This window comes from Rattus norvegicus, chromosome 9, assembly GCF_036323735.1.
Source record: "Rattus norvegicus strain BN/NHsdMcwi chromosome 9, GRCr8, whole genome shotgun sequence".
Lineage (NCBI taxonomy): Eukaryota > Metazoa > Chordata > Mammalia > Rodentia > Muridae > Rattus > Rattus norvegicus.
The window spans coordinates 1,481,537-1,504,647 of record NC_086027.1 but is presented as its reverse complement, the minus strand read 5'-3'; the positions used below and the strand labels follow the sequence as shown (position 1 = coordinate 1,504,647).

General features: G+C 51.4%; 1 protein-coding gene across 1 annotated transcript; it reads left to right on the top strand.

Annotated features, from left to right (window-relative positions):
- The first annotated feature begins 505 nt into the window (after positions 1-505).
- Positions 506-21,663, top strand: Safb2 (scaffold attachment factor B2). Its single transcript, NM_001303144.1, has 21 exons — positions 506-767; positions 1,934-2,021; positions 5,065-5,129; positions 5,206-5,409; positions 6,322-6,384; positions 7,347-7,374; positions 8,229-8,889; positions 9,219-9,268; positions 9,784-9,884; positions 12,629-12,778; positions 12,859-12,968; positions 14,689-14,816; positions 16,063-16,154; positions 17,502-17,638; positions 17,872-18,162; positions 18,505-18,642; positions 19,265-19,307; positions 19,873-20,003; positions 20,922-21,034; positions 21,115-21,181; positions 21,350-21,663. Exons 1-21 carry the CDS (start codon positions 597-599, stop codon positions 21,492-21,494), a joined length of 2,976 nt encoding a protein of 991 aa, NP_001290073.1. The 5' UTR covers positions 506-596; the 3' UTR covers positions 21,495-21,663.
- Positions 21,664-23,111: the final 1,448 nt, after the last annotated feature.

Below are 23,111 nucleotides of genomic sequence, written 5' to 3'. Positions count from 1 at the left end.
GCCCTCTTACCACAAAATGGCGCCGCCTGAGAGGGAACCGCTTCAGCCTCCCCTGAGGTGCACCTCGACACTGCGCAGGCGCCGCCGGCGCGAGACGGACGCTCTCAGACGCCTCTACACAAGCGCCGTGAGCGCGTCGTTAGAGAAGGCGCAGGCGCATCTCTCCGGCTCTCCCTTGTCCACGGACCACGACGCATGCGTGCAACAGGTCATGCGCCTGCGCATTGAGGGGAAAACGACAAATCGGTGTCCGAGCACCGTTGAGCGGTGGCGTGCGCAACGGAGAAGCGCTACAAGATGCAAATCAGGGCTGTGACCATTAGACGCTTCAAAGCGATGCGCGTGCGCATAAAAAGAGGGGCTGGGCTTACGACCGGTTGCGCATGTGCATTTGTACCACCGAGGCTAGAGACTGCTTTGGTGTGCGACCTAGGAGGTGCGTCAGAGCCGTGCGCCTGCGCAGCCGCAATGAGAGGCGGGAGGAAACCAGTGCGTTTTCCTCTAAGGCGGCGCCATTTTGTACTCAGAGCCTCTGCAGCCGGGGGCAGCGAGTGTAGGAGGTTCCGGAGCGGGGTTGGGAAGTCACGGAAGCGAGAATGGCAGAACCTGTGACCGGGTCGGGCGACCCGGCTTTTAGTCCGGTCGCTTCGGATAGTGGGATGCGGCGGCTCAGCGACCTGCGGGTGATCGACCTGAGGGCGGAGCTGAAGAAGCGGAACCTGGATACAGGAGGCAACAAGAGTGTGTTGATGGAGCGGCTGAAGAAGGTGAGGGAATGCGGTTGGCGCCGTTCGCCCGAGCACGTAACTGGTTTATCAGAGTCGGGCGGGGTTTCCTACCTCGAGACCCCATTTTGGTCTGTGCTGTCAGCCACCGAGGGAGCCGAGGCTATGTGACCTTGGCCAGCCGCTATCCCTCTCTGTGCCTTGCTTCCCATTTGCCCTGGGGTTTGCAAGAAGCGAGGCAATAGGGTGGCCCTGGGCACTTCTCTATGACCTTGCATCTGCAGCTGTCTTTTCTGCCACCTCAGTTTACTGTTCTGGAGAATTTGTCAGTCAACCCCATGGTTGGGTCTGCTCAGTGCCTCTGCACAGACCATGCTCACTCCCAGTTCTGGTCCTCTTGCACTTCCCTGGCCTGGAGCCTAGGTGTCATCTTGAGTCAGCATGAGATGTCACTGTCCTGCCCTAGAGAAGTCTCGTTTAGTGCACTTGACAACAAAGTTGTCTTCGTGGAATAGGGTCCTTGAGAGTTAGGGCCTTCTGGTTGGCTGCAAGTGGAAGGAGCCAAATACTTTTAATGAAAATTTGCCAGCTTGCTTTCTTCCCCAGCCTGTGTTCTGTTTTTCTTTGTCAAAAATCAGTGCCTCCCCCCATGAGACTTAATTTTGGACAGCTCCTGTAGCCCAGGGTGGCCTTAGACTTGCTGTGTAGCCTGGGCTAGCCTTGTTCTCTTGATCTCCTGCCTCCCTTTCACCTCCAAAATGCTGGACTTAAAGGTTTCTTCGTTGTGGCAGGCCTTTTGAGTCCCATTGAGCCCTTTGCCTTGCCTGACTCAAGGACATGTTTCCTGACATCCCCTGTGTTTGATGAAAGAGCACATAAGACAAATAGTCATCAACCCTGATTTGGGGGTAATACTTGGATTTAATTTAATTTTTTTGTCTGCGCTGGGGATTATATCTAGGGCTACATGCTGCCAGGTAGTGTATGACCACAACCTGCTGACCCTGATTCTGCAACCCAAGCTTTCAGCCTCCCTTTCTCTGAGTTTTGGGCCTTGAGCAGTAAAGGGGAGCTGGTTGCTGGATGTGGTCTGAAGCTGGATTGTGAACACTTGCAACTGGGAGGTTGCTACTTTAAAAAAAGAACACTTTGTACCAGTCTCTCCTAAAAAATAACTTTGTTTACAAATCCACCCTCTTTCCCATCAGGCATTTAAAGAGGAAGGACAAGAACCTGAGGAAGTCGGTATCAGTTGGGGAGCTGTAAGCAAGAGGGCTATAAAGAGAAACACCAAAGGTACCTGCCTGTGCTTGATGCTGGGCCTGGGGAATGAGTGTCAAGACCAGTAACTGCTCTGTATACATGTAGTAATCATACTTACATGTACATGTGTTTGTGACAGCCTCAGTGTTACATTGTCCACCTTGGGTTTTGTTTTTGTCTTAAGGTTTATTTCCCCATGTGTGTGTGTGTGTGTGTGTGTGTGTGTGTGTGTGTGTGTACACGCCAACATGTGAATGCATGTGTGTTTGGTGCCCACAGAAGTCAGAAGCAGGTCTTGGACCCCTTAGATCTGGAGTCAGGAATGGTTATCAGTCTCCATGTAATTATTGGGAACTGAAGCCCGTGCTGTGTGACAGCAGCCAGTGCTCTTAACCACTAAACCATCTATCTATCTGTTTAGACTATCTAACTAGTGATTTGAGCAGGCTGCTGACCTGTGAATCCCAGCGCCCTCCATTTTCACTAGAATTACAAGTGTCCTCATGCCCAGCTCTTCAGGTGTGCTGGGACTGAACCCAGGCCCTGAAGCTTGCTTGTACAGGAAATGTTTTACTGGCTAACCTGTCTGTCTGTTACCCTGAAACGAGAGAAAGATGGCTTTTTGTCAGTATCCTAGGCTGAAGCAAAAGAATGGCCAATTCCAGGTTGGCCTGGCTTTGTGAGACTTGTTAAAAAAACAACTAAGGGTTAGCTACGGTGGTATATGCCTTTAATCCCAGCACTTGGGAGACAGAGGCAGTCTGGTGTCCTGAGTTTGAGAGCTTGAGAGCAACCTGGTCTACAAAATTGGTTCCAGGACAGCCATGGCTATGTAGAGAAATCCTGGGGGGAGGGAGGGGACGGACACAACAGAGGGCTGGTAAAAAAAAAAAAAAAAAAAAAAAAGACTCAGCTATTAAAGGTGCCTGCTGCTGAGTCTTAGAGTTTGATCCTTGAGACCAGCGTGGTGGGAACAACTGGCTCCCAAAAGTTGACCTTTGACCTCCACATGCACACTGAGGCACACAAGTGCTCACCTGTGCTCACAGAGACCACCGTACAGTAATTTTTTTAAAAAAAGCACTAGCCTGGAGGCCTAGTATAACCCTGGCTGCTTGTGTTGCAAACACTTGCCTGCCCTGACTTAAGCAGCATTGTCAGGTGAGCCTGGGGCAGGTCTGACATGGTGAAGAGGGTGCCTCCTTGGGCAGAGCTGTGCCTTTCCACCTCTGGAGGTGCTCAGTAGTGTGGTGTTTGGTATGATGCACTGGCCTGTGGCTTCCAGGCCAGTCAGGCTCTATGATGGCAGGAGTGAGTTTTAGCTCACAAGACACTAAGTTAGTTGTTCTCTGAGCACTACTTTCTGGCAAAGTGGGAAGAAGTTCCAGGAACGTCACAGTCATGGCCTCTCACAAGTGGGGCTGACTCAAACAAGAGGATTGGGATGGGCAAGTGTTTGACCAGTATGCAGAAAGCCCTGCATTTGCTCCAGAGCCACTCAAATACAGGTGAGAACACTGCATGCAGAATGGTTCTGACCTGTGCAAGGTCTGCAGTTCTTGTTGAATTGGCTAATGAATGTGTTCCTGGTGCTGGTGTTCAACCATCCTTGATATGTCCTTTCTATGTCCCACGAAGGTACTGCATGCCACCACAGAGTGCCTGAGTCTTCAGAGTCCCATTCTCCAGCTGAACTGTCCTGAGCACCATAGGGGTTATCCAGTTCTGAAAATTTAACCAGGGCCACTACGAACTTTAGCCATCAAGCTATGGTTTTGGCTGGGATTTGATTGTTAGTCAAGGTCTTGAGGATTCTTAAAAGTTGAGGTTTCTTTCTGTATATATATGAATTGGTGTGCACATATATGAGGTACAAGGTCAACTGGTCAGTTATCCATGTTATTTTGTGGGGTAGATTCTCACTGGCCTGGAGCCTGCCGATTTAGTCTGGCTGGTTGACCATCAACTCTAAGGATCCTCCTGTCTCCACCTCCCCAGCATTCCTCAGATAATACTCACCCTAACTAGTTTTGTAGTTTTTGCATTTTATTTAGTGTGTGTATGTGCCTGTGTGTACCCATGAGGACATGTACACATATATAACACAGTGCAAGAACAGAGACCAGAGAGGACTATCTAGGAGCCAGTTCTCTCTATCAAATGTGATCCAGGAACCAGACATGTCAGACTTGGCAGCAACTGCTTTACCTACTGAGCCATCTCACCCTCTCCCTGCTTTTGTTTTAACATTTTTATAAGTATGGTGGCCTACATGTGGTATCAGAGGACAGCTTTATATAGTTGACGCTGTGGATTGAACTTAGGCATTTGCTTCCGGAGGGAGAGTTGGTAATATTGAAGATGACATGCAAATGGGCAGCTGGATCAGGAAGCTGGATCGTCACATTTCCATCTATGCACAGGAAGCAGAGAGAACAAAAGGGAAGTGAGGCTCATAGAGCCTTCCCGCAGTGACAGACTTCTTTCAGTAAGGTCCCTCCTCTTTCCACAGGAGGGTGCCTGAGGCTTGGTGGTCAACCAGGCTGAGTCAGTTGGCTCCAGGCCAATTGGTGAAGTACACATGAGATTCGGTACTAGGAGATAATGTGGATAACAACTGGAGACCCATTGTTGACATCAGAACACCCAGTGCAGCTATGCGTGTACCGCATAAGACCAGTGCTAAGTTGCAAAGTAAGCATGCAGGCAGAGCCAGAATGCAAGTGTGTCCATAGACAGCACTGCAGGTGTCCCAGTCTTGCATAGCCCAGTGCAACTGGCAGTCAAGTTTCCATCTCAAGTGTTTGTTGCCTGGTGTGATGGGGAAGCAGAGGCATTCAGCTCCAGACGAGCCTAGCTTGTTTTTGGAGGTGTTTACTCTGGGACAAATTTGAGATCTCTTACAGCAAAGTCTGGGCCCTATGCTAGGGTGATTGAAGCCTTGACTTAGACACCCACCTAGATAGAGTCCCTGCAATATAGGCAAATAGCTAACAATATGGAATTGTGTTGTCCTCTGTCAATGAATTGAGGCTGGCTCTGATCTCTAACACAATTGACACTATTCTATAACTAGGGGCCAAGATGGAGGAGGAGGGCGGTGAGGACACCGGCCTGGAGGAAGATTCCAGAGATGGGCAGGTGTGTTGGGCCTGGGGGTGGCACACCTTCCCATACCCCAGGGTCTTGGTAACTGACACCCTCATTCCCCTCACAGGATGAGACTGTGATTCTTCAGAGTTCACAAGACAGGGACACTGTGGATACAGGTGTGCCAGATGGGATGGAGGCTCAGGACCTCAGTGTGCCCTGCCTGGGGAAGGCCGACACCGACAAACAGTCTCTTGATGCCTTTGATGACAGTAAAGAGTACGTGGCCGCGCAGCTGGGACAGCTTCCAGCTCAGCTCCTGAAGCATGCTGTAGGTAACTTGCAGCCACATGTGCGCCAGCGGCCCCAGGGGCTCAGCATCAGGGCTACCCAGGCCCTGGTAGAACCAGACCCTGAGTTTAATCCCTGGTAGGGATTATGGGCCAGTGACTACTTCTGCAGCATAGTGTAAAGAGTGCTGTGGACTCAAGTAGACAGGTGTATGAGTGGCATGAAGACTGTTTGGATCACAAGGGCTTTAACTGCTCTGGAAACACACTTAACAGAACAGTTTGTCACCTGGTGATGCTGCTGCCTGAGGCCAACCCAGGTCTGTCCCACGAGCACCTGTCATCTTGTACAGATTGGCTTTGCTTGATGCTCACAGCAGTTGATTCCATGTGGTGTTGTGGTTTTGTTCTTGAGGGACTTGCTGGAATTGAGCCTCAGCTGAGGTCAGGGGATGTAGGAATATCCAGGTCTCAGCATCATCTGAGTGGGTGTGTTCCCAGCAGAGCTCTCTGGGCTGTAGGAATTATCATGGATCCCAAGGTGAGAGGAGAGCAGCAACTCCCAAGTGGTTTGTGCGCGCGTGCGCGCGCGCGCGCGCACACACACACACACACACACACACACACACACACATACACAGAGACCCAAGCATGCACACAGCAATAAGTAAGGTTAAGACTGCAAAAGTAGAGCTGGAGTAGCTCCTGTTGGTGTGTGGGTCTCCTGTTCTCAGAAACGGTCAGGAAAGTCAGTGTCTTCAGCTAGCATGCACCTGAGAACTGCCATGAGCCTTAGCCTGGAGTGAAGGCTGACTGTGCTATCCTCAGCCGAACTGAAACACTGATGGGTGCTGTTGAGGAGTGGACGTAGGTTGTATAGGAAGCTGTGAAGTGCAGGCTGAAGTCTTCACAGCTATGACCTCCATTAAGTCATGTTCTGATTCATTTCCCAGGTGAATGAGGATGTCTTCAAGAACACTCTGGAAGCTTCCATGTCAGACCTTAAAGTAACTATGGTGAGTGAGTCTCCCTGTGGTTCTTGCAGGGTAGGAGACACTGATGTTCCAGACAAGACTCTGTGTGTGCGTATGTGTGTATAGAACACAGGTACACTGGATTTTTATCCTGTGGCAGTTGCCTGAGGGACAGTTGGGGAAGCAGATGTACCTTGGTTTACAGTTCTGGGGGGTTTTGTTTCAAGGTCAGGTGACTTGCTATATGTTTAAGAGAAGGCAGAGTATCATGGCAGTGCGAAAGTGTACCTGGCCCTTCATGGTGGCCAGGGAGCAAAGAGAGGAAAAGACAACAGAAGCCTCTCCTTCCCCAGCCAGTATTTTCCTTTTGTATGTTCACATTCACCAAAAGAAGGAACCATTGATGGGACCCGAGCCTTGTAGTCCAATCACCTCCAACCTTCCAGTATGGTACAGACGGTAACTGGAGCCTGCATTTGGAGTCTGGCACATAGGTTGTGGAGGTACTGTGAGGTGGGGCTATGATCAGGACCAAAAGGCCAGGCAGCTGGGCTTTGTAAGTGCCTGGAAGGTTCCCAGAGAAATCCAGGCTTGGAGTTAGAGTAGTTGAGTTCAGGGATGAACTTGAAGTGGTGGTAGCTCAGAAGCAATAAGGGGTGCAGCTCCTGGTGTGCAGAGATCACACCTATACTGGGGACTATGCAGTGCAGTGAGTACAGCCACTGTCCTGAGTGTCCCACTGTCCTTGCATCCCACGCTCACTGGAGGAGGGGAAGATGACCACTGCCTTGTCTCTCTGTATCTTTGCCATTGGCTACTTGGTAGAAAAGGGTTCAGTTTCAGGCCCAAAGGGGTACTTAGCTTGGCACCCAAGAGTCTTTTCAAGATGTGGCTGTCCACTGAGAAGCCTCTGAGTGGATGATGCCTTGGGGACAGATGTGTGCATGGGATCTGTGGCTGTGTTATTTAGAATGATATGTACCCTTCTATTCTCTCTCCAACAGGCTGGTGAAGAAGCCCCGTTGGAACCAGGTACTGCTGAGACAGGCACAACAGTGCAGCTTGGCGCCCTGCTGCTCGCACTTAAGTCCTGTCTGTTTTCAGCTGTGTTATGGTTTCATAAATCACCCCAGTGGTGGACCATCCCAATCGCACAGGATCAGAGATTGGAAACCCACTGTATCACCAGATCTGTGTGTGTGCTGTGGCAGCCCAAGGCAGTCTTGGGGGCAGATGCACCGCTTGCATCAGGCCATGCAGAGTGGCTATAAGTGGCCACCAGGTGAGGCAGTGAGTCCACACACGAGACAGATCTTGTGATACCATACCAAGCCAAAGTCATGGGGTTGAGGCAGTTGAGGTAGGCTGAGGCTGTGGTAGGGGACTTACCCCAGAAGCCACCAATGCCAGAAGATAAGTGGGTCTCGGCCAAGATGTTCATCCTCAGCCCCCATGGACTGCCATGTTCCCAAAGATGAAGAGCGGTTCCAGTAGCTTTGGACTGTAGTGCTGACCGCGATCCATCAAGCTGAGAGCAGCAAGCCCCTCAGTAAATGGTGACTGCCATGGCTTCAGTACTCTGGACATTGGGAAGGAAGTCAGAAGACACAGGCTTGATGGAAACCCTGAAGAAGGCTGTGGAAGCTGCACTATGGTTGTAGGGTAGAAGTATGGGGGGGGCCCACTTCTGCCATTAGCGCAGGCTGGGGGCACCATGGCCGTGGGCGCAGGTAGGGTACAGGCGCTGTGTAGCGGGTTTTCCAATCTCTGTGTAGCCAGCAGTTCTGTCAGTGTGAGCAGGGCCGCAGCGCCCGAGCCGCAGTTGTGATTGCTTTATTTCCCTGGTGATTAAACCTTGTGCCATTCTATTCCTGTTAAATCCGTAGAAAATGAGAAAATACTCGACATTTTGGGGGAAACTTGTAAATCTGAGCCAGTAAAAGAAGAAGGTTCGGAGCTGGAGCAGCCCTTTGCCCAGGCCACGAGTAGCGTGGGGCCAGACAGGAAGCTGGCGGAGGAAGAGGACCTATTTGAGAGCTGCGGCCACCCGGAAGAGGAAGAAGAAGAGGAGGAAGAAGAGGAGCAGGAAGAGGAGCAGGAGGAGGAGGGAGATTTAGCTTTGGCCAGCAGCAGCAAGTCTGAGTCTTCAAGCACTCGATGTCAGTGGAGCGAGGCAGACGCCCTGTTAGCAGTAGTGAAAAGGGAGCCGGCAGAGGCGCCTGGTGGAGGCGGAGGTACTCAGCACTGGCGGAAGCGAAAGCGAAGGCGGAAGCATCAGGCAGAGGCAGAAGCTCTGGGCACGGGTGGAGGTACCTGGATGAACCGCGAGCCTGTAGGGCTAGAGGAGCCAGTTGAACAGAGTAGCACGGCTGCCCAGCTCCCGGAGGCCACCAGCCAGGAGCTGGTGCGAGCGCCCACGGCAGCCCCGAGCCCTGAGCCCCGAGATAGCAAAGACGACGTGAAGAAGTTTGCTTTTGACGCTTGTAATGACGTCCCTGCGGCTCCTAAAGAGTCCTCAGCCAGTGAGGGTGCTGATCAGAAAATGAGGTTTGTTGATTCTCAGTCCTAGACCAGACGCTTTCTCCTTTCATTGTTACTAGGACACACATGAGCTGTTAGAGCCTGCAGTCGGCAGCCACACTGCCCAGCTAGCTCCTTCAGGCAGTTTCATGTCTGCATACATTTAATCAGTGATTGATTTTCCCTTACTCAACCTGCTATGGTTGGGCTCTTAAATTGATGACCAGTGTTACTGTGCTATAGGGATCTGACATTGTATGTGGTCAGATTTTTCAACATAAACTCACAAAAGGTATCTGTAAAATTCGTTCACTTTAGCTTTTCTGTGTTGCAGTAACATTCATTTTTGTCTCTAGCTTTGTTAAGGAAGAACAGGATATAAAGCCAGTCATTAAAGACGAGAAAGGTAGGCCTCCCTTGTCCTATTTGCCACGTGGTGACCCAGGGAGGGGGTGGGCTCCAGGCTGCCACATGTGATGGCACTATCCTGATCCACTGTCAAGACTCTGAGTGTTTGTGTGTTCTTCTCTGTTGTGCATCATGGGTAGTATGTCTAGACAGGAAAACCTGCTCTGTAAGTGACAAGGAGAAACAAGACCCCTTGAGCCATCTTTCCAAGGCTTCTCTGTCATGAAGTGCTGTTCTGATTATTTCTGGAGTGAAAAGCCTGGGGGCTTCATGTAAACTGTGTGCAGTGTGGGGAAGTGGTACAGGAGGAGCTCTGAGCTTCACTACCCCACCAGTTCAGACAACTGAGCTGCAGGTTCATTGCACTGTGTCTCAGAAATAAGTTAGAAAATGATTTGAGGAAGACCCTTGACTCCACACTCATGCATAGGTATGGCAAGTGACTCTTGCATTTTATCCCCTGTGGACAGGTCCTGCCACAGTGGCGCTGATGACCTTACCTTCTCTCTCCAGGCCGTGCCAGCTGTAGCTCAGGAAGGAACCTGTGGGTCAGTGGACTGTCCTCCAGCACACGTGCTGCTGATCTCAAGAGCCTCTTCAGCAAGCATGGGAAGGTAGGGAGCCCCACATCTGCCTGCTGGCATGGTGGGATTGGAAAAGCATCTAGTATCCTAGCTTTTAGTGTCTGTTTCCTCAGATGTTTATATTTTCTCTTGTTCATGCAGAAGATGGAACCTGGGACTTAATGTATACTTGGGAAGCACTCTGTCACTGACTAGATCGACCCTCTTGGTTTGGACTTGGGGAAGGCTCTTGTAGTCCTTGGTGACCTAGAACTCACTGGGCAGACCAGGCTGGCCTCAGACTTGGCACCACCACTTCCAGCTCCCCTGCCCTGTCATACTGAGTTCTCACAGTTGAACTGTCTGCTTCTTTCCACATGTGAGACAGCTGTGGTAACAGACTTGTGCCACTACTTGAGGCCTGGGGACAGAGATGAGTTTGTAGAGTACTCCCCTTTGGCTGTCAGGAAGTCCTGGGGTCCGTACCCAGTACCACATAAAGTGGATCTCAGCATTCCTGAAGTGGAGGCATGAGGATCAGACTCATCCTGGGCAACATTGTGCTTAGAGCACCCAGGTTCCAGCAGAGAATAGACTCATCCTTTCTTGTCTCTTCTCAGGACTATGTGAGGACAGTTCCCTCTTAAAGGTTCTTTTGAGTTTAGAGCCCATACAATATTATTGTGTGCCAATAATCAAGCTGTTGGCCTCCGTATCCTTCAGCCCGAAGCACTAGAAACTTGAGCATGAGACTGGGTCCAGCTTCCCAAGTGGACACACTTGAGCACTTCCCTCAGGCACTTAGGAACAGAAGAGACTACCCTGTGGTAGATGAGTCTGAACAATGGGACAGAGAGTACTCTGAGCAAGTGCCAGGGCATGGGTGTGGTTCCTGCAGAAGTCTTCATTATCCCTGGGTGCAGACCTAGGCACCTGTTGCCTGCCTACCTACTGCAGATGGTGTCATAAGACAAGCTCTTAAACCAGAGTTTGTTTTTGGTTGTTTGGTGCTTCTGCCCTCCATGTACTGTGGTATGTACAGAGGGGCCTATGCCTTGAGAGCCAGTGAGTGTATGTGTGTCTGCATATGTCCCAAGAAGGGCAGAAGCATTAGGACAGCAGGGCAAAGGATAGGTTTCACATAGAGTGGTCAAGGGTGTTCCCACGACTCAGACTGGGGTGCAGCAGACCAGTGTGTATCTAGACACACAGCCTTACCTCCAATATGAGAAGCATGTTGTGTGCCTAGGGTTCTGGAGGACATCATGCTGCCATTCTTCTCTCTGACTGGGGTCCCAGGGCACTATGCCCCCAGTTTCCGTCTGTCTGAATTCCAAATCTTTAGGTGCAATTGTCCCTCTGGCCATTTGACTCTCTGGATGTTGTTGAGCACATGTGTGTATTTGCAAGGGATGTTTGTGTGCTGGAGTGCAGTCCCAGGTCCCAGAGCACAGGGCTGTGCCAGTTCCTGCTTTGCCATGTTCATGTTAGCAGTTATGCTTGACACTAAAGGCTCAGGTCTACAGCCCCAGGCCTTTTCTGCCCTCAGGCCTCATTCTTTGTGCTTCATGACTGAGCAGGGCAGCCTTGTGCTTCAGTGGATAGAAACCCTGTCCAGCTGTGATTTTTTTTTTTTTTAAGATTTATTCATTTTATTATATATAAGTACACTGTAGCTGTCTTGAGATACACCAGAAGAGGGCATTGGATCTCATTACAGGTGATTGTGAGCCACCATGTGGTTGCTGGGAATTGAACTCAGGACCTCTGGAAGAGCAGTCGGGTGCTCTTAACCGCTGAGCCATGTCTCCAGCCCCCAGCTGTGATTTTTGCCTTTGTTTTTCAACCCACTGCCTTTTTCTCCCAACATTTTTAGTTCATTCTCACTCCCTGGCTTGGAGTGTTTTCAGAGGAACACATTGGGTTTTCTGGGCTCTGCTTTTCTTGCTCCTGTCTTTAGGGACTCACATTGTGGACTGTCCTGGACTCTGCCAGTCATTGTTTTCATGGGATTGAGGCAGGCGCTAATTCTGTGACCTCAGGCTGTGCCAAGCTCCTAGCCCTGCCTCTCCTTCCCAGGCCTGGTTGGTGTCTCCCAGTTTTTTTGTTTCATTCTGGTACATTCTTTTGCACTTTGTGCCATGCTCTCTACTATGCAGTGCCAGTCACTGTCTTGCAGTTCAGGTAATTTGGGGATCCCTACACCTTCCTGACATAAAGGGCTACTTCTTGGCTGAACAGATTTTGGCATCCACCAGGTTTGTCTCATGTTACCTGTGGCTGAGCACAATAAACCCCTGTCCACATGGGCAGGTGTACCAGCTGCTGGCTGTCCTGTCTGAGTGGTGAGGGTCCCTCTTGCATAACTCCCCATGCTTGAGTCAGGGCACTGTCATCCAGTTCAGATCCTTTGCATTTTCTCAGCTCACCTGTAACCCACCTCAGTTTCCCTTCCCTGCCCATGCCCTGGAAACTCCAGGTCTGCAAAGTGTCAGCCCTTCCTTATGGTACGGTGGCTGCTGCCTTCACCAGAGGGCCTGGCACAGAGGCTGGGGCCTGGTGGGGATTAGGTGCTACTGAGCAGGCACTTTGGGCTATGCAGGGTCTGACTAGGTTCCATGAAACAAACTACTCTAATAGACAAAGATTCTCTAGAGTCCACAGAGGGCGACTAACAGAGCTGAGTACTGAAGACAACAGCAGTTCTAGGTGACTGCTGCTGGGCCTTTAATAAGCACTGTGGTTTTGTGACAGGCCAGATGTGCCTTTATACTGGTGTGTTCTTTCCCTTGGAGGTCATTGGAGCCAAGGTGGTTACCAATGCCCGCAGTCCTGGAGCTCGATGCTATGGATTTGTGACCATGTCCATGTCAGATGAGGCCACCAAATGCATCAACCACCTGCACAGAACAGAACTGCATGGAAGGATGATCTCTGTGGAGAAGGTAAGGTCTCTGTTGTTGTCAGCTCTAGCAATAACAGGGCCTTGTCACCCCCAAGTCACCACCACCTCTTTACATTCTAGGCCAAAAATGAGCCCTCTGAGAAGAAGTCAGCAGACAGGAGAGCTTGTGACCAAAAGGAGAAGGTGCCAGGGCCAGACAGGCCTCACCCTGTGAAGATCAAGATGGAGAAGTACAGTGACGTGGCGACCCTGTCCTCTGGGGACCCAGTGCCCTTGTAAACCCCCAGTTCCTAGGTGGTAGCCACAGGGCTGTGCAGTCCTTAGCCAAAGCCCAGAGCCAGAGAGCTGGTTAGCATTGGCCTCCCAGCCATGAGAATGTCCCAGACCTGGGCTGACTCTTAACCCAAATGTACAAGAACTTTCCCACCTTGGAGCAGACCTTAAGCAGGCCATCTGTCCTAACCTGACAGAGACCAGGCGTTCTCATCTTTTTTTTTTTTTTTTTTTTTTTTTTTTTTTTAAATATCCCAGCATGTCATGCATCTCTGCGGCACCCTGAGATGCTTTAGCACCTTGGAGCCCAGAGCCTCAGGATTGCTTTTGCCAAAGGATGTGGTTTGTTTTTGTTTTTGTTTTTTGTTTTTGTTTTTGTTTTTTTTTTCCCCTAGCAGAAATAGACAGGCACAGACTTGGAAGTGTGGTGAGTGCCTGACAGGTTCTGTTGTCACCATTGAAGAGACTTTGGCAGGAGGGTTCTGCTGCTAGGTGTCACATGGGTAGTGTCAATGCAAGTGGGGCAGGGCTTTATATAAAGCTGCTCAGCAACTCTCTATGCAGGGCACTGGGGAGCAGACTGGCTCAGAGTACTGACTGTCCTGTCCCACAAGTCCCATAGTGAGGAGGCAGCAGGTCATGAGGACGGCATCGGGGAGGCAGGCTCTGGGAAGTACTCAACAGGTGTTCCCCAAAGCATAGGTGAAGCTCCAACTTACTTTAGGAGCTCCTTGCTATAGCCATGTGGCCAAGCATGGCAGTTGGCAGGCACAGCATGCAGAGGTTTATTCCAGTGCTGCCATCGTTGAGTGCCATCTTTGGTAACAGAAGGGTTTATTTGCCAATGAAAGGATTAAAAGTGTTACCAGAAACCTTCCATTATATATAATGGAGAAGGCTCCATTGGGACAGTGCTTCTGGGAAGAAAGAGGGCTATGCCTAGGTGAATACTTGTGTGCTTGGTGTGTAAGAGTCTTGAAACTATGGGAAGTGGGTCAGGCCACGCAGAGCTTGCTCCCCAGCTGGTATCATGGGTACTCTGCCCTGCTTGTCAGCATGAGAGTCAGTTAAGTGTTAGTTTATTATGGGATAGTGTCTCACCTTGTGGCCTAAACTGGCACAGGACTCAATCCTGCTTCAGTCTCCCAAAAGCTAGAGACAGGCTTACCTTACCCCACTGTGTCTGATTAACATTATTTTTCTATAAAATTTCTGTAAAGGTATAAGTATTTTTAAGGTGGTTCAACTGGTAAGGTACTTGCCACCAAGCCTGATGGCCTGAGTCTGATTACTAGAATGTACATGGTAGAGAAACCAGTTGTCCTCTGTGTTATATGTGTGCGTTGTGGGTATACCCACACATGGAAGCAAGCTCTTTTGGCTGGGAGTGTAGCAAGCCCTGAATTCCATTTACAGCACCATGAAGAACCAGGTATGAGGCTACACACCTGTCATCCCAGCCTCTAGAGACATCGATGGAGAGTTGGAGTCCAGCCTCTGGGTTCCCTGAGGAACTGGGTTCTAGTAGCACTCTGCCCTGCTGCTTTCAGCTTTTTAGGCTTCCAGACTCGGGGGATCAGGAGTGGAGCAGGCTACATATCCTCCCTTTTCCTGCTGGGTGAGGCTGGTGGCTCCTGTGGAGATCACTGGGAAACTACAGCTGACCATTTTCAACAGAACTGTGATCAAAAAGGAAGAGAAACTGGAAAGAAAGGAAGAGAAAGGGCCAGAGGACATTAAGAAGGAGAAGGATCAAGATGAGCTTCCACCAGGAACCGCCAGTCATTCTCGAGTAACCAAATCAGGTAAGCAGCATCTTGGATGCTGTTGGGAGAGATGGAGGCCTGGTGGGGCTCAGGGTCATGGGCAGGAGGCAGACAAAAGTTGTTACTTGGCTGGGTCAGCTGCAGACCATGTGATGGAACCAAAGGATCTGTTCTGCAGATCAGGTCTAGTGGCCCAGGCCATCACCCCACTATTTAGAACTGTTGTCAGAGAGATCGTGATCAAGACCACCTTGGACAGCATTGAATGTACAGCAGGCTGAGAGTGGAGTCTAGGGGTAGACCCTGCCACACAGGAGGAAAGGACTTGTCTACAGCAGAAGGCAGCCCTGAACCTGGGGCTGGTAATCATTGGACACAGGGTTCTTTCTCTGGGTCCCTGTCCTGTCAAGGGTATGATAGATTACCCTAGAGCATAGGATGCTCTTGGGGTTGAGGCAGGAGGGACACTTTGGCCAGCCCATCTTAAGATGAATAAAAAGCTGATAATCATAGCCCACCCCCTGCTGGGACCGTGCGCGCGTGCGTGCGTTTTGCCACTGAGCTCTTGTTGCAGCTGGCATTCAAATGGTTCTAGGGTCTGGTTCTCAAGGCCAGTGCTCAGCAATCTACCTGGCCCCAGTTCGTGGGTTTGTTTCATGCTGTTTATGCTGTTTGCTCCCATAGTATAGTGTTGATTGTACTTCCTGTTGCGGAGTTTGCCAGGGTTCTCTGTTTCATCTTCTGTTGAAACCAGTGGCTCACATTGCTAATGCTGAGGAGAGCTGTGTTGTGCCATGTGGTTCCTCAGCAGCAGAGACACTCCTCTCAACAACAGAAGCTAAGAGTTTAAAATAAAACTAAAATTGCTGGGCGTCTTTAACCGCAGTGCTCAGGAGGCATAGGCAAGTAGATGTCTTGAGTTTGAAGCCAGCCTGATCTACATAGTAAGATCCAGGCTAACCAGGGCTACACAGAGGAAGCCCTGTCTTAAAAAAATGAAATTACAGCTTCTTGGTGTGGTGATCCTCACCAGATTCACCACCATCATCCATTGCTTACAGTCTGGACAAGCAGTGCAATGATGCTAGCCAGCTTCTTGGGGACAAATGGAACATCTTTGCCACCCATACGCTGAGGAAATGCGCCCGTTTGCTGGGTGATCTATTCATCAGGAACACACTTGTTACTATTTGCAAGGCAGAAACAGCATTGAAAACTGAAGAGAGCAGTGGACACAAGGTTGAGCCATAAAGGGCCGGCATGCTCATGACTACTTTTCCTGCAGGAAGCAGATGCACGGAGCGTACAGTCGTGATGGACAAGTCCAAGGGCGAGCCCGTCATCAGTGTGAAGGCCACAAGCAGGTCAAAGGACAGAGTAAGCATTGACAGGCAGGGCTGGCATAGCAGCTCCCAGCCTCACTTACCTGGGAGGTGCCCTAGCTGGCATCTTTTGTCTAGCTCTACCCACTTCAGTAGAGAGACTGAGGCACGGACAGCCTTGGCAGTAAATGGACCTGTCTGGCTTGGTCTAATCTGATGGTGGTATATTTGTTTCTGCTGTTGGCCTTGTGCTAAATGAATCCAAAGGAAAGTAGGGCCTTGTCCTTGACAGCACCAGGGCTGTGTGTGGGCCTGCTCATGACTCTTCATTCTGGAAGTCTCTCCCCAAAAGAACCAGGCTGCACAACTGGGTGCTCTGGCAGACATAGGCCCAGGGCGGGAGTGCAGCCGGTGGTCAGTGCAGGCTTGCCTGGTGATGTTCCCACCCTTGCAGGAGAAGAAAGTGAGCATTTGGCTTCTTAGAATCTAGGTTCGTATAGGGCCACAGTGGAAAAGCATCAGCATAGCTATGTAGAGAGCTCACCTACTGTAAGACGCATAATGGTGGGAGCCCCTCACAGTGCATGCCTCAGCTTCATGCCAAAGGCCTGTCGTCCTGTTTCTGTTTTCTTTCTCTTATCTGTGCATGAGTACCACATGTGGAACAGCATGCAGGATTCCCCTGGAGCTGGAGTTAGAATTGTGAGCCTCCCTCCTGGGTCCTCTGAATCTGTAGAGCTTTCTGTTTGTTCTGAATTAGAAATGCTGCCATCTGGGGCTGTGGTTTGGACCAACTCTGACTTCTACAAACACCCACCATGAAAAACCACAAGGACAGACTGACTGGGTGGTGGTGGTACACAACCCTAGCACTGGGGAAGCAGAGGCAGGGAGATCTCTGGATTTGAGGCCAGCCTGGTCTACAGAGAGTTCCAGGACAGCCAGGGCTGCACAGAGAAACCCTGTCTACAAACAAAACACCAAAGCTTCAGAAAAGTCTTAGTCTGAGCATGAGGTGCCCCCTCCCTTTTACCTGGAAGGTCTGGCTTGGCTCTGGTCTGGTGTTGGATTTTTCAGCAGGGGCTCTGCTACAATCTGTATTCTAGGCTGGCCTTGAAATTATAATCCTGCTTCACCCCCAAGTGCTAATGTTACTAGTGCCTGTCTCCCTAAACACTTCTGTAAGATTTAGAGTACCCTGAGTTTAGATATCCTGTGGCACCTGTCACTGCTCTTTGATGAGCACTGAAAAGCCTAGTACTCAGAATCTGGGCAGGGTGGTGTGTGCCAGTCTGACTGCGAAACCTCAGAGAGACTCTGGCCTTCTGCACTATGCTGTGACTGCTGTTGGAGTCACAGCACCCTGCCTATTTGGTTCTCACTGTGTTTTTCTGGTCAGCAGAGCTCCAAAAGTCAAGACCGAAAGTCAGAGGGCAGGGAGAAGAGAGACATATTGTCATTTGACAAGATCAAGGAGCAGCGGGAGCGGGAGCGCCAGAGGCAGAGGGAGCGTGAAATCCGGGAGACCGAGCGGCGACGGTGAGCGGGGCGCTGGCCTTAACCTGCCTTGGCTCCTGTCTGCTTGGAAATAGTTCCTAGTACCATCAGATAATGTGAGGTAGTCTCACATAGCAGAGAAAGCCAAGGCCTCTGCAGACCCTGGTGGGAGGGCAGGGACTCAGCCAAGTCCTCTGAAGTCTGGACAGGAGGCCAGAGACTGAGCGTGGGCAGTACCCAGGCCAGAAACTGAGGATGCAGCCACCTGTGTGCAGGGAGCGGGAGCAGCGAGAGCGGGAGCAGCGTCTGGATGCCTTCCAGGAGCGGCGGGAGAAGGCTCGTTTGCAGCGAGAACGGCTGCAGCTCCAATGCCAGCGGCAGCGTCTAGAAAGGGAGCGGCTGGAGAGGGAGAGACTGGAGAGGGAGCGCATGCGAGTGGAGCGTGAAAGGCGCAAGGAACAGCAGCGCATTATGCGTGAGCGTGAGGAGCTGCGACGGCAGCAAGAGCAGCTGCGGGCTGAGCAGGAACGGCGAGCATTGCGCAGAGCCTACAACCTGGATGCTAGGTGAGCACCAATATGTTCCTTGCCCAGCCACTCTGCCTGGCATGTTGTACTTGTGGGCTGTGAAAGGCCATGGAGAGAGCAAGACTCTGCTGGCTCTCAGCCACTTGGACAGTCCCTGCAGACACATTGAGGAACCTTGTAGTCCTCATCCCTTTTGCACAATCCCAAGGGAGAGGCCAACAGGGAGAGGCATGGGGATCCAGTGTTGTGCTCATGCAAGTGTTCTTGGTGACAGTCAGCTCCCAACAGCCTGCCTCCATCCTGAGATGACAGTACCCTTGGCAACTGTGGGATGCTGCTGCTGCTACCTTGAATTAAGTCTTTTTGCAAAATGCAAACCAGGAGAGATGATGGCTACTGGCCAGAAGGGAAGCGTGCAGCCATGGAAGACAGATATCGAGACTTTCCAAGGCCAGATCACCGTTTCCATGACTTCGATCACCGGGAACGGGGTCATTACCAGGAGCATGTTATAGACAGGTGAGCATCAGCTCCCAAAGCATCATCCAGTACATGGCAGGTGAGTTCCTGTGATCTCTGTGAAGAGCTCATTGCTTTCTGGGACCACCACAGGACATCCACAGGTGGCACTAGGGAATACCAGGTCTTAACCCCAGGTGGAGCATCTGGAGAGGGAAGCCACACCAGGCACCCTGTGCCTAATCCTTAGTGTCCACATGGTGGCTCCACTTGTCCTCTCATGTCTCCCTGACTTCCATGTTCTAGAGAAGGATGTAGGATGTAAGGGCTGAGGGGTCACTGACTTTGAACTCACTGGCTGGAGACTTCCTCAGACTCCCCAGACTGTGTATTCCAAGCTGTCTTAGCCCCATGCTTGGGGGGGACGTGTGAAAGCTTGCCCGGGGCAGCTCTCCTGGACAGCCTCTCTAAATGTCTGCCTGGATAGAGATTTGCTTCCTGCTTTGTCCTGGCTCCACATCCAGAAAAAAGCCTTCCACCTCCCATTGCCGTCCCTGTTGCTGTGTCCTAGCATGTAGCTAGTACTTGGAGGAAAGCCAGTCTTGTCCCCAAGGGAGTCTTCTGCTTCTATCCCCACACACCATCTGCACACTGCCATACCAATGCTCTGTCCCCTTTGCAGGAGGGATGGGTCCAGACCCAGAATGGAAGAGCGGGATGGGCCGGTAAGTGTAAGTAGCTACCTGTAACCCCTGCTGTAGGGATCGGGAGGGGTACCACTCTGAATCTCACCTAATAAAGACTCAGCTCAGCCAATACTTGCTTGGGAACTTGGTGTCTTTTTTCTGGGGGCCTTCATTGCAATGACAGCTTTGCAGTCCTATGGGGAGTTGGCCCCATCTGATTTAGCTGTGTGCTGGTGCTAGGATCCTGACAAGACACCATGGCCCAAGTCTCTAAGGAGGAAATGGGGTCCTTCAGGATGGGCTTAGGTCAAGACAGGAATTTACAAGTGGCTCATCCCCTGGGTGCCCCCAGAGAGTGTTTTGTCATCACCTGTCAGGAATGCTGGTCCTGAATTAGCAAGAGAATGATGGTGGTGTGTGCACAGGCTGAGCTACCATGTTTAGCCCATGCCATCCCCGCAGAGCCACTTCTTAGGCACACTTGCCATCCAGCCTTGCAGCACTTCAGGGGACACGTGCTTTAGCTCAGTGTGAGAAGAGGCATGATAGAATAGGGAAGCCGGGGGCCCCAGAACACATGCTCTGTCTCTTGTGTGCCTTGCAGTACTACCCAGATGACCAGCACAGCCATGGAAGGCCTCTGGAGCACCATGGTTGGGACGCCCGAGACGGCTGGCATGGCTACAGCTCTGACAAGAAGTTGAATGAAGGCCTAGGGCTACCCCCTCCCCCCAGGTAAGTGTTCTTTATAGGAGGAGCCCGAGATGAGTTTCTGGTGTGCTCTTGGTGGGAACCCACCTCCTCTACCTGCTATCCCTGGCTGTACCATGGGTTTCATGATGGCAGGTGGGAACCTTGTCCCTGTTCCTTGGTTGGCAACAGGGTGGGAATCTCCACTTCAGTAGGAGCACTCATGGTTAGGTGGTTTGAGGTGGAGCGCAGGCTGGCTTCCACATAGTCCTCCTGCCTTAACCTCCCAAGCACTTTCCTGCTTCCCTGCGACACTGTCTGCTGTGGGTCCCTAATCCCAGCCTGAATTACACTGCTCTCATTTTGGAAAGCACATATCATCAGCAGGTCTGTACCCCCTAATCTACCAAGGTCTTGCACTCACAAATCCACCACCATGGCTTTGCAGGTACACACTGTGGCACACAGGTACCCACTTAGACACACCATGGCACATACATACCCATGACTCTTAGACACACATACACACACACACACTTGATTTTAGTGAGACTCCTCCATGCTGTGGTGTGTTTGAAGGCAGCTCCTGTCTCCTGTCGAATTTCATACTGTGGACACTCCTGTTTTCTACCCATCAGACTATGATAAAGCAAGGTGTTCTGTGCTCCCTCCCTCCCTCCCTCCCTTTCAGCTGGGACCATGCTGCTAGCACGTGCCCATGTGTGTGTCAGCAGGTTTCCAATAGTGGGTAAACCCAAGTGTGTGGACCACTGGGCTTCTTGTGGCCCCACTGTGTGGCTGCCTTGTAGATGATTGTTCTTCCCTGGTGGTGCCTGGTGTCCTCATTGCCCAACCCTGGTCAAAGTCTGATTTTGAAGATGTCCTGGATTTGGGCTTACATCTTGGCGTGGAGTGATGGGAAGCGCATGGGGGCAGCCATTTGTCATCTTGTATTTGACAAAGGGTCAGCCGAGAATGGGCAGAGCACAGCTCACAGTTGGAGGAGCAGCAGGTTCCTGTCTGGCACAACGCTGTGGACACAAACATGACGGGCCATGAACACATACGGTGGCGAGGTACCAGGGAATGGCAAGGAGTGGGTAAACAGCAGATCTACTATGCAGGCAGAGTCCACAGAGCTGTCTCTCTCCTGCAGGTGCTGAGCGGGGCCTTACAGGACCTGGGCATGGGCATGTGGCAGCAGGCCGGGGTGGCATGGCTGGGTAAGAAGTTTAAATGTCTGCCACTGCCTTCCTCCTTCCCTCCCTCTACATGTGTGCACCCTGGTTGGGCCGGCATTCTGAGGGTGCTATCCAGGGCCCTGCGCTCTGTGAGGTGCCACCTTGTGGTTCCCAGGCATGGCCCTTGCAAACTGTTTGCCTTTGTTCTAGGCAAGGCAGCTTTGCACACGGTGAACATTCCCAGGGCCATATTATGCCTAGTGGTAGACTGGAAGGTGGTGGCGTGGCCAGCCAGGACCAGGGTGGCCGAATTCCCAACTCCCACCCTCACCCCCACTTCACCCGCCGCTACTGAACCCTGCTCTGGACCAAATTCTGCTGCTGCAAGTAGGCAGAAACTGCAGCCCCAGCCACCTCCTACTTGTGGCACTGCTAGCAGTCACGGGTTCTGCCAACCGTTGATGTGAACTCAGTCTCCTGGTGTTTTTAATAAACACAGTCCTATTCTGCCGTTTGTAAGACAAGGTTTCTGTTGCCAGGCATTCCGCGTCCCTCTGCCCATCCCACCCTGCCCTGCTCTTGTGGCTGCAGCTAGGTCCTGCCCTTGGCCCATGCTCGGTCCAGGTCTTCTGCCCCATATCTCAGACATGGTGGAGCTGGAATCAGAACTCAGAGGCTGTGGTGTTAGGGGCAGCTGCAGAGCCACCAGCTGCCTTTCTTCCAGGATCAATACAGAAGCCTGAACTAGCTTTCCCTAGTAGCCTCTAAAAGGCCACAGCCTGGTGGTAGCAAGCACCTCTCGAGCAGTGTTGGCCAACCTCTGCTAGCAGGATGACCCACCTCTAGATTTTTTCTTCCCTCCCGAGCATAGGCTCTGGAGTGAGAGCGTCCAAACTACTCTGGCCGTAGCTTCAAGGGATGTCTTAAAAGGTGAGAGGACCTTGCATGGTGACTGACCATCTAATTGGATTTTTCTTGGTACTTCGCCCTACCACTAGCTGGCTGTGAAGTCACTGGGTCCTTTGAGCCACAATTTCAGTGCCAAAGCCTTCCTTGGACCATCTCTGAAGCCAGGATACCATTTGTCTTCTTGGTGTCTATCCACCAGTGATGAGTGGCACCAAGCCTGCCTCTACATGCCTCAGTCTGCCAGAGCCCACCTTGCCACCAGCCCTTCATTTGAGCGTTCCCCCTTTCACTTGGACCCTGGTCATATGGACACTCTGCATCCCTACACCAGGCCTTGGCCTGACAAGGTCTTTCTCTGAGGCTATATTTGTTATGTCAGAATAGCAAGGCTAGCCTCGGCTCAGCAGGTAGGATGTGCATGTAGGACTGTGGGCTACTGAGCACATTGGCAATTCCAGTGTTAGCAGTTCACATGTCATCCCAGCACCAAGGCTGAGGCAAGATCACTTCAGGCCAGCCTGGGCGATGCAGAAAGACCCTGTTTCAAAACCAGACAGACATTGTACTTCAAGGACACAGTGCTCAGTAGAATGAGCCAAACACAGGATGCACATTGCTAAGCCCACTGCCAGAACATCCCCAGTTCTCAACCATAGAAAGGAAGTGGCATTGTGGGTACTGGGAGTTGGGAGAGGATACAGTTAGCAGGAAAGTGGACATAGCTTTGTTGTGCGGAAGTGGAATCTTTAAGACATGGGTGGTGGTGGCAGTGGTCACCCAACCTTGAGAGTGAGCTTTCTGCCCTTGTGCAGTGTCCTAACAAGCTAAGATGGCAAACTTTGAGTGTGGGATAGTGTTTAAGGGAGCTACCCTGTGGGCTGGCTGTCCTTAAACCCACAACTGTGTCCTCCCAGTGTGTGCCACTCAGCATACCTGTCCTGCTTGCTGGAGGGCTTCTTACACTGCAGCAAAGGTCTGTAGTGCCTAGGACTGCAATAAATGTTGATGTCCAGAAGTGCTGGGCTGCGTTGTCCAGTTGTGGGTCTGGGTCTTAGTTCCTGAC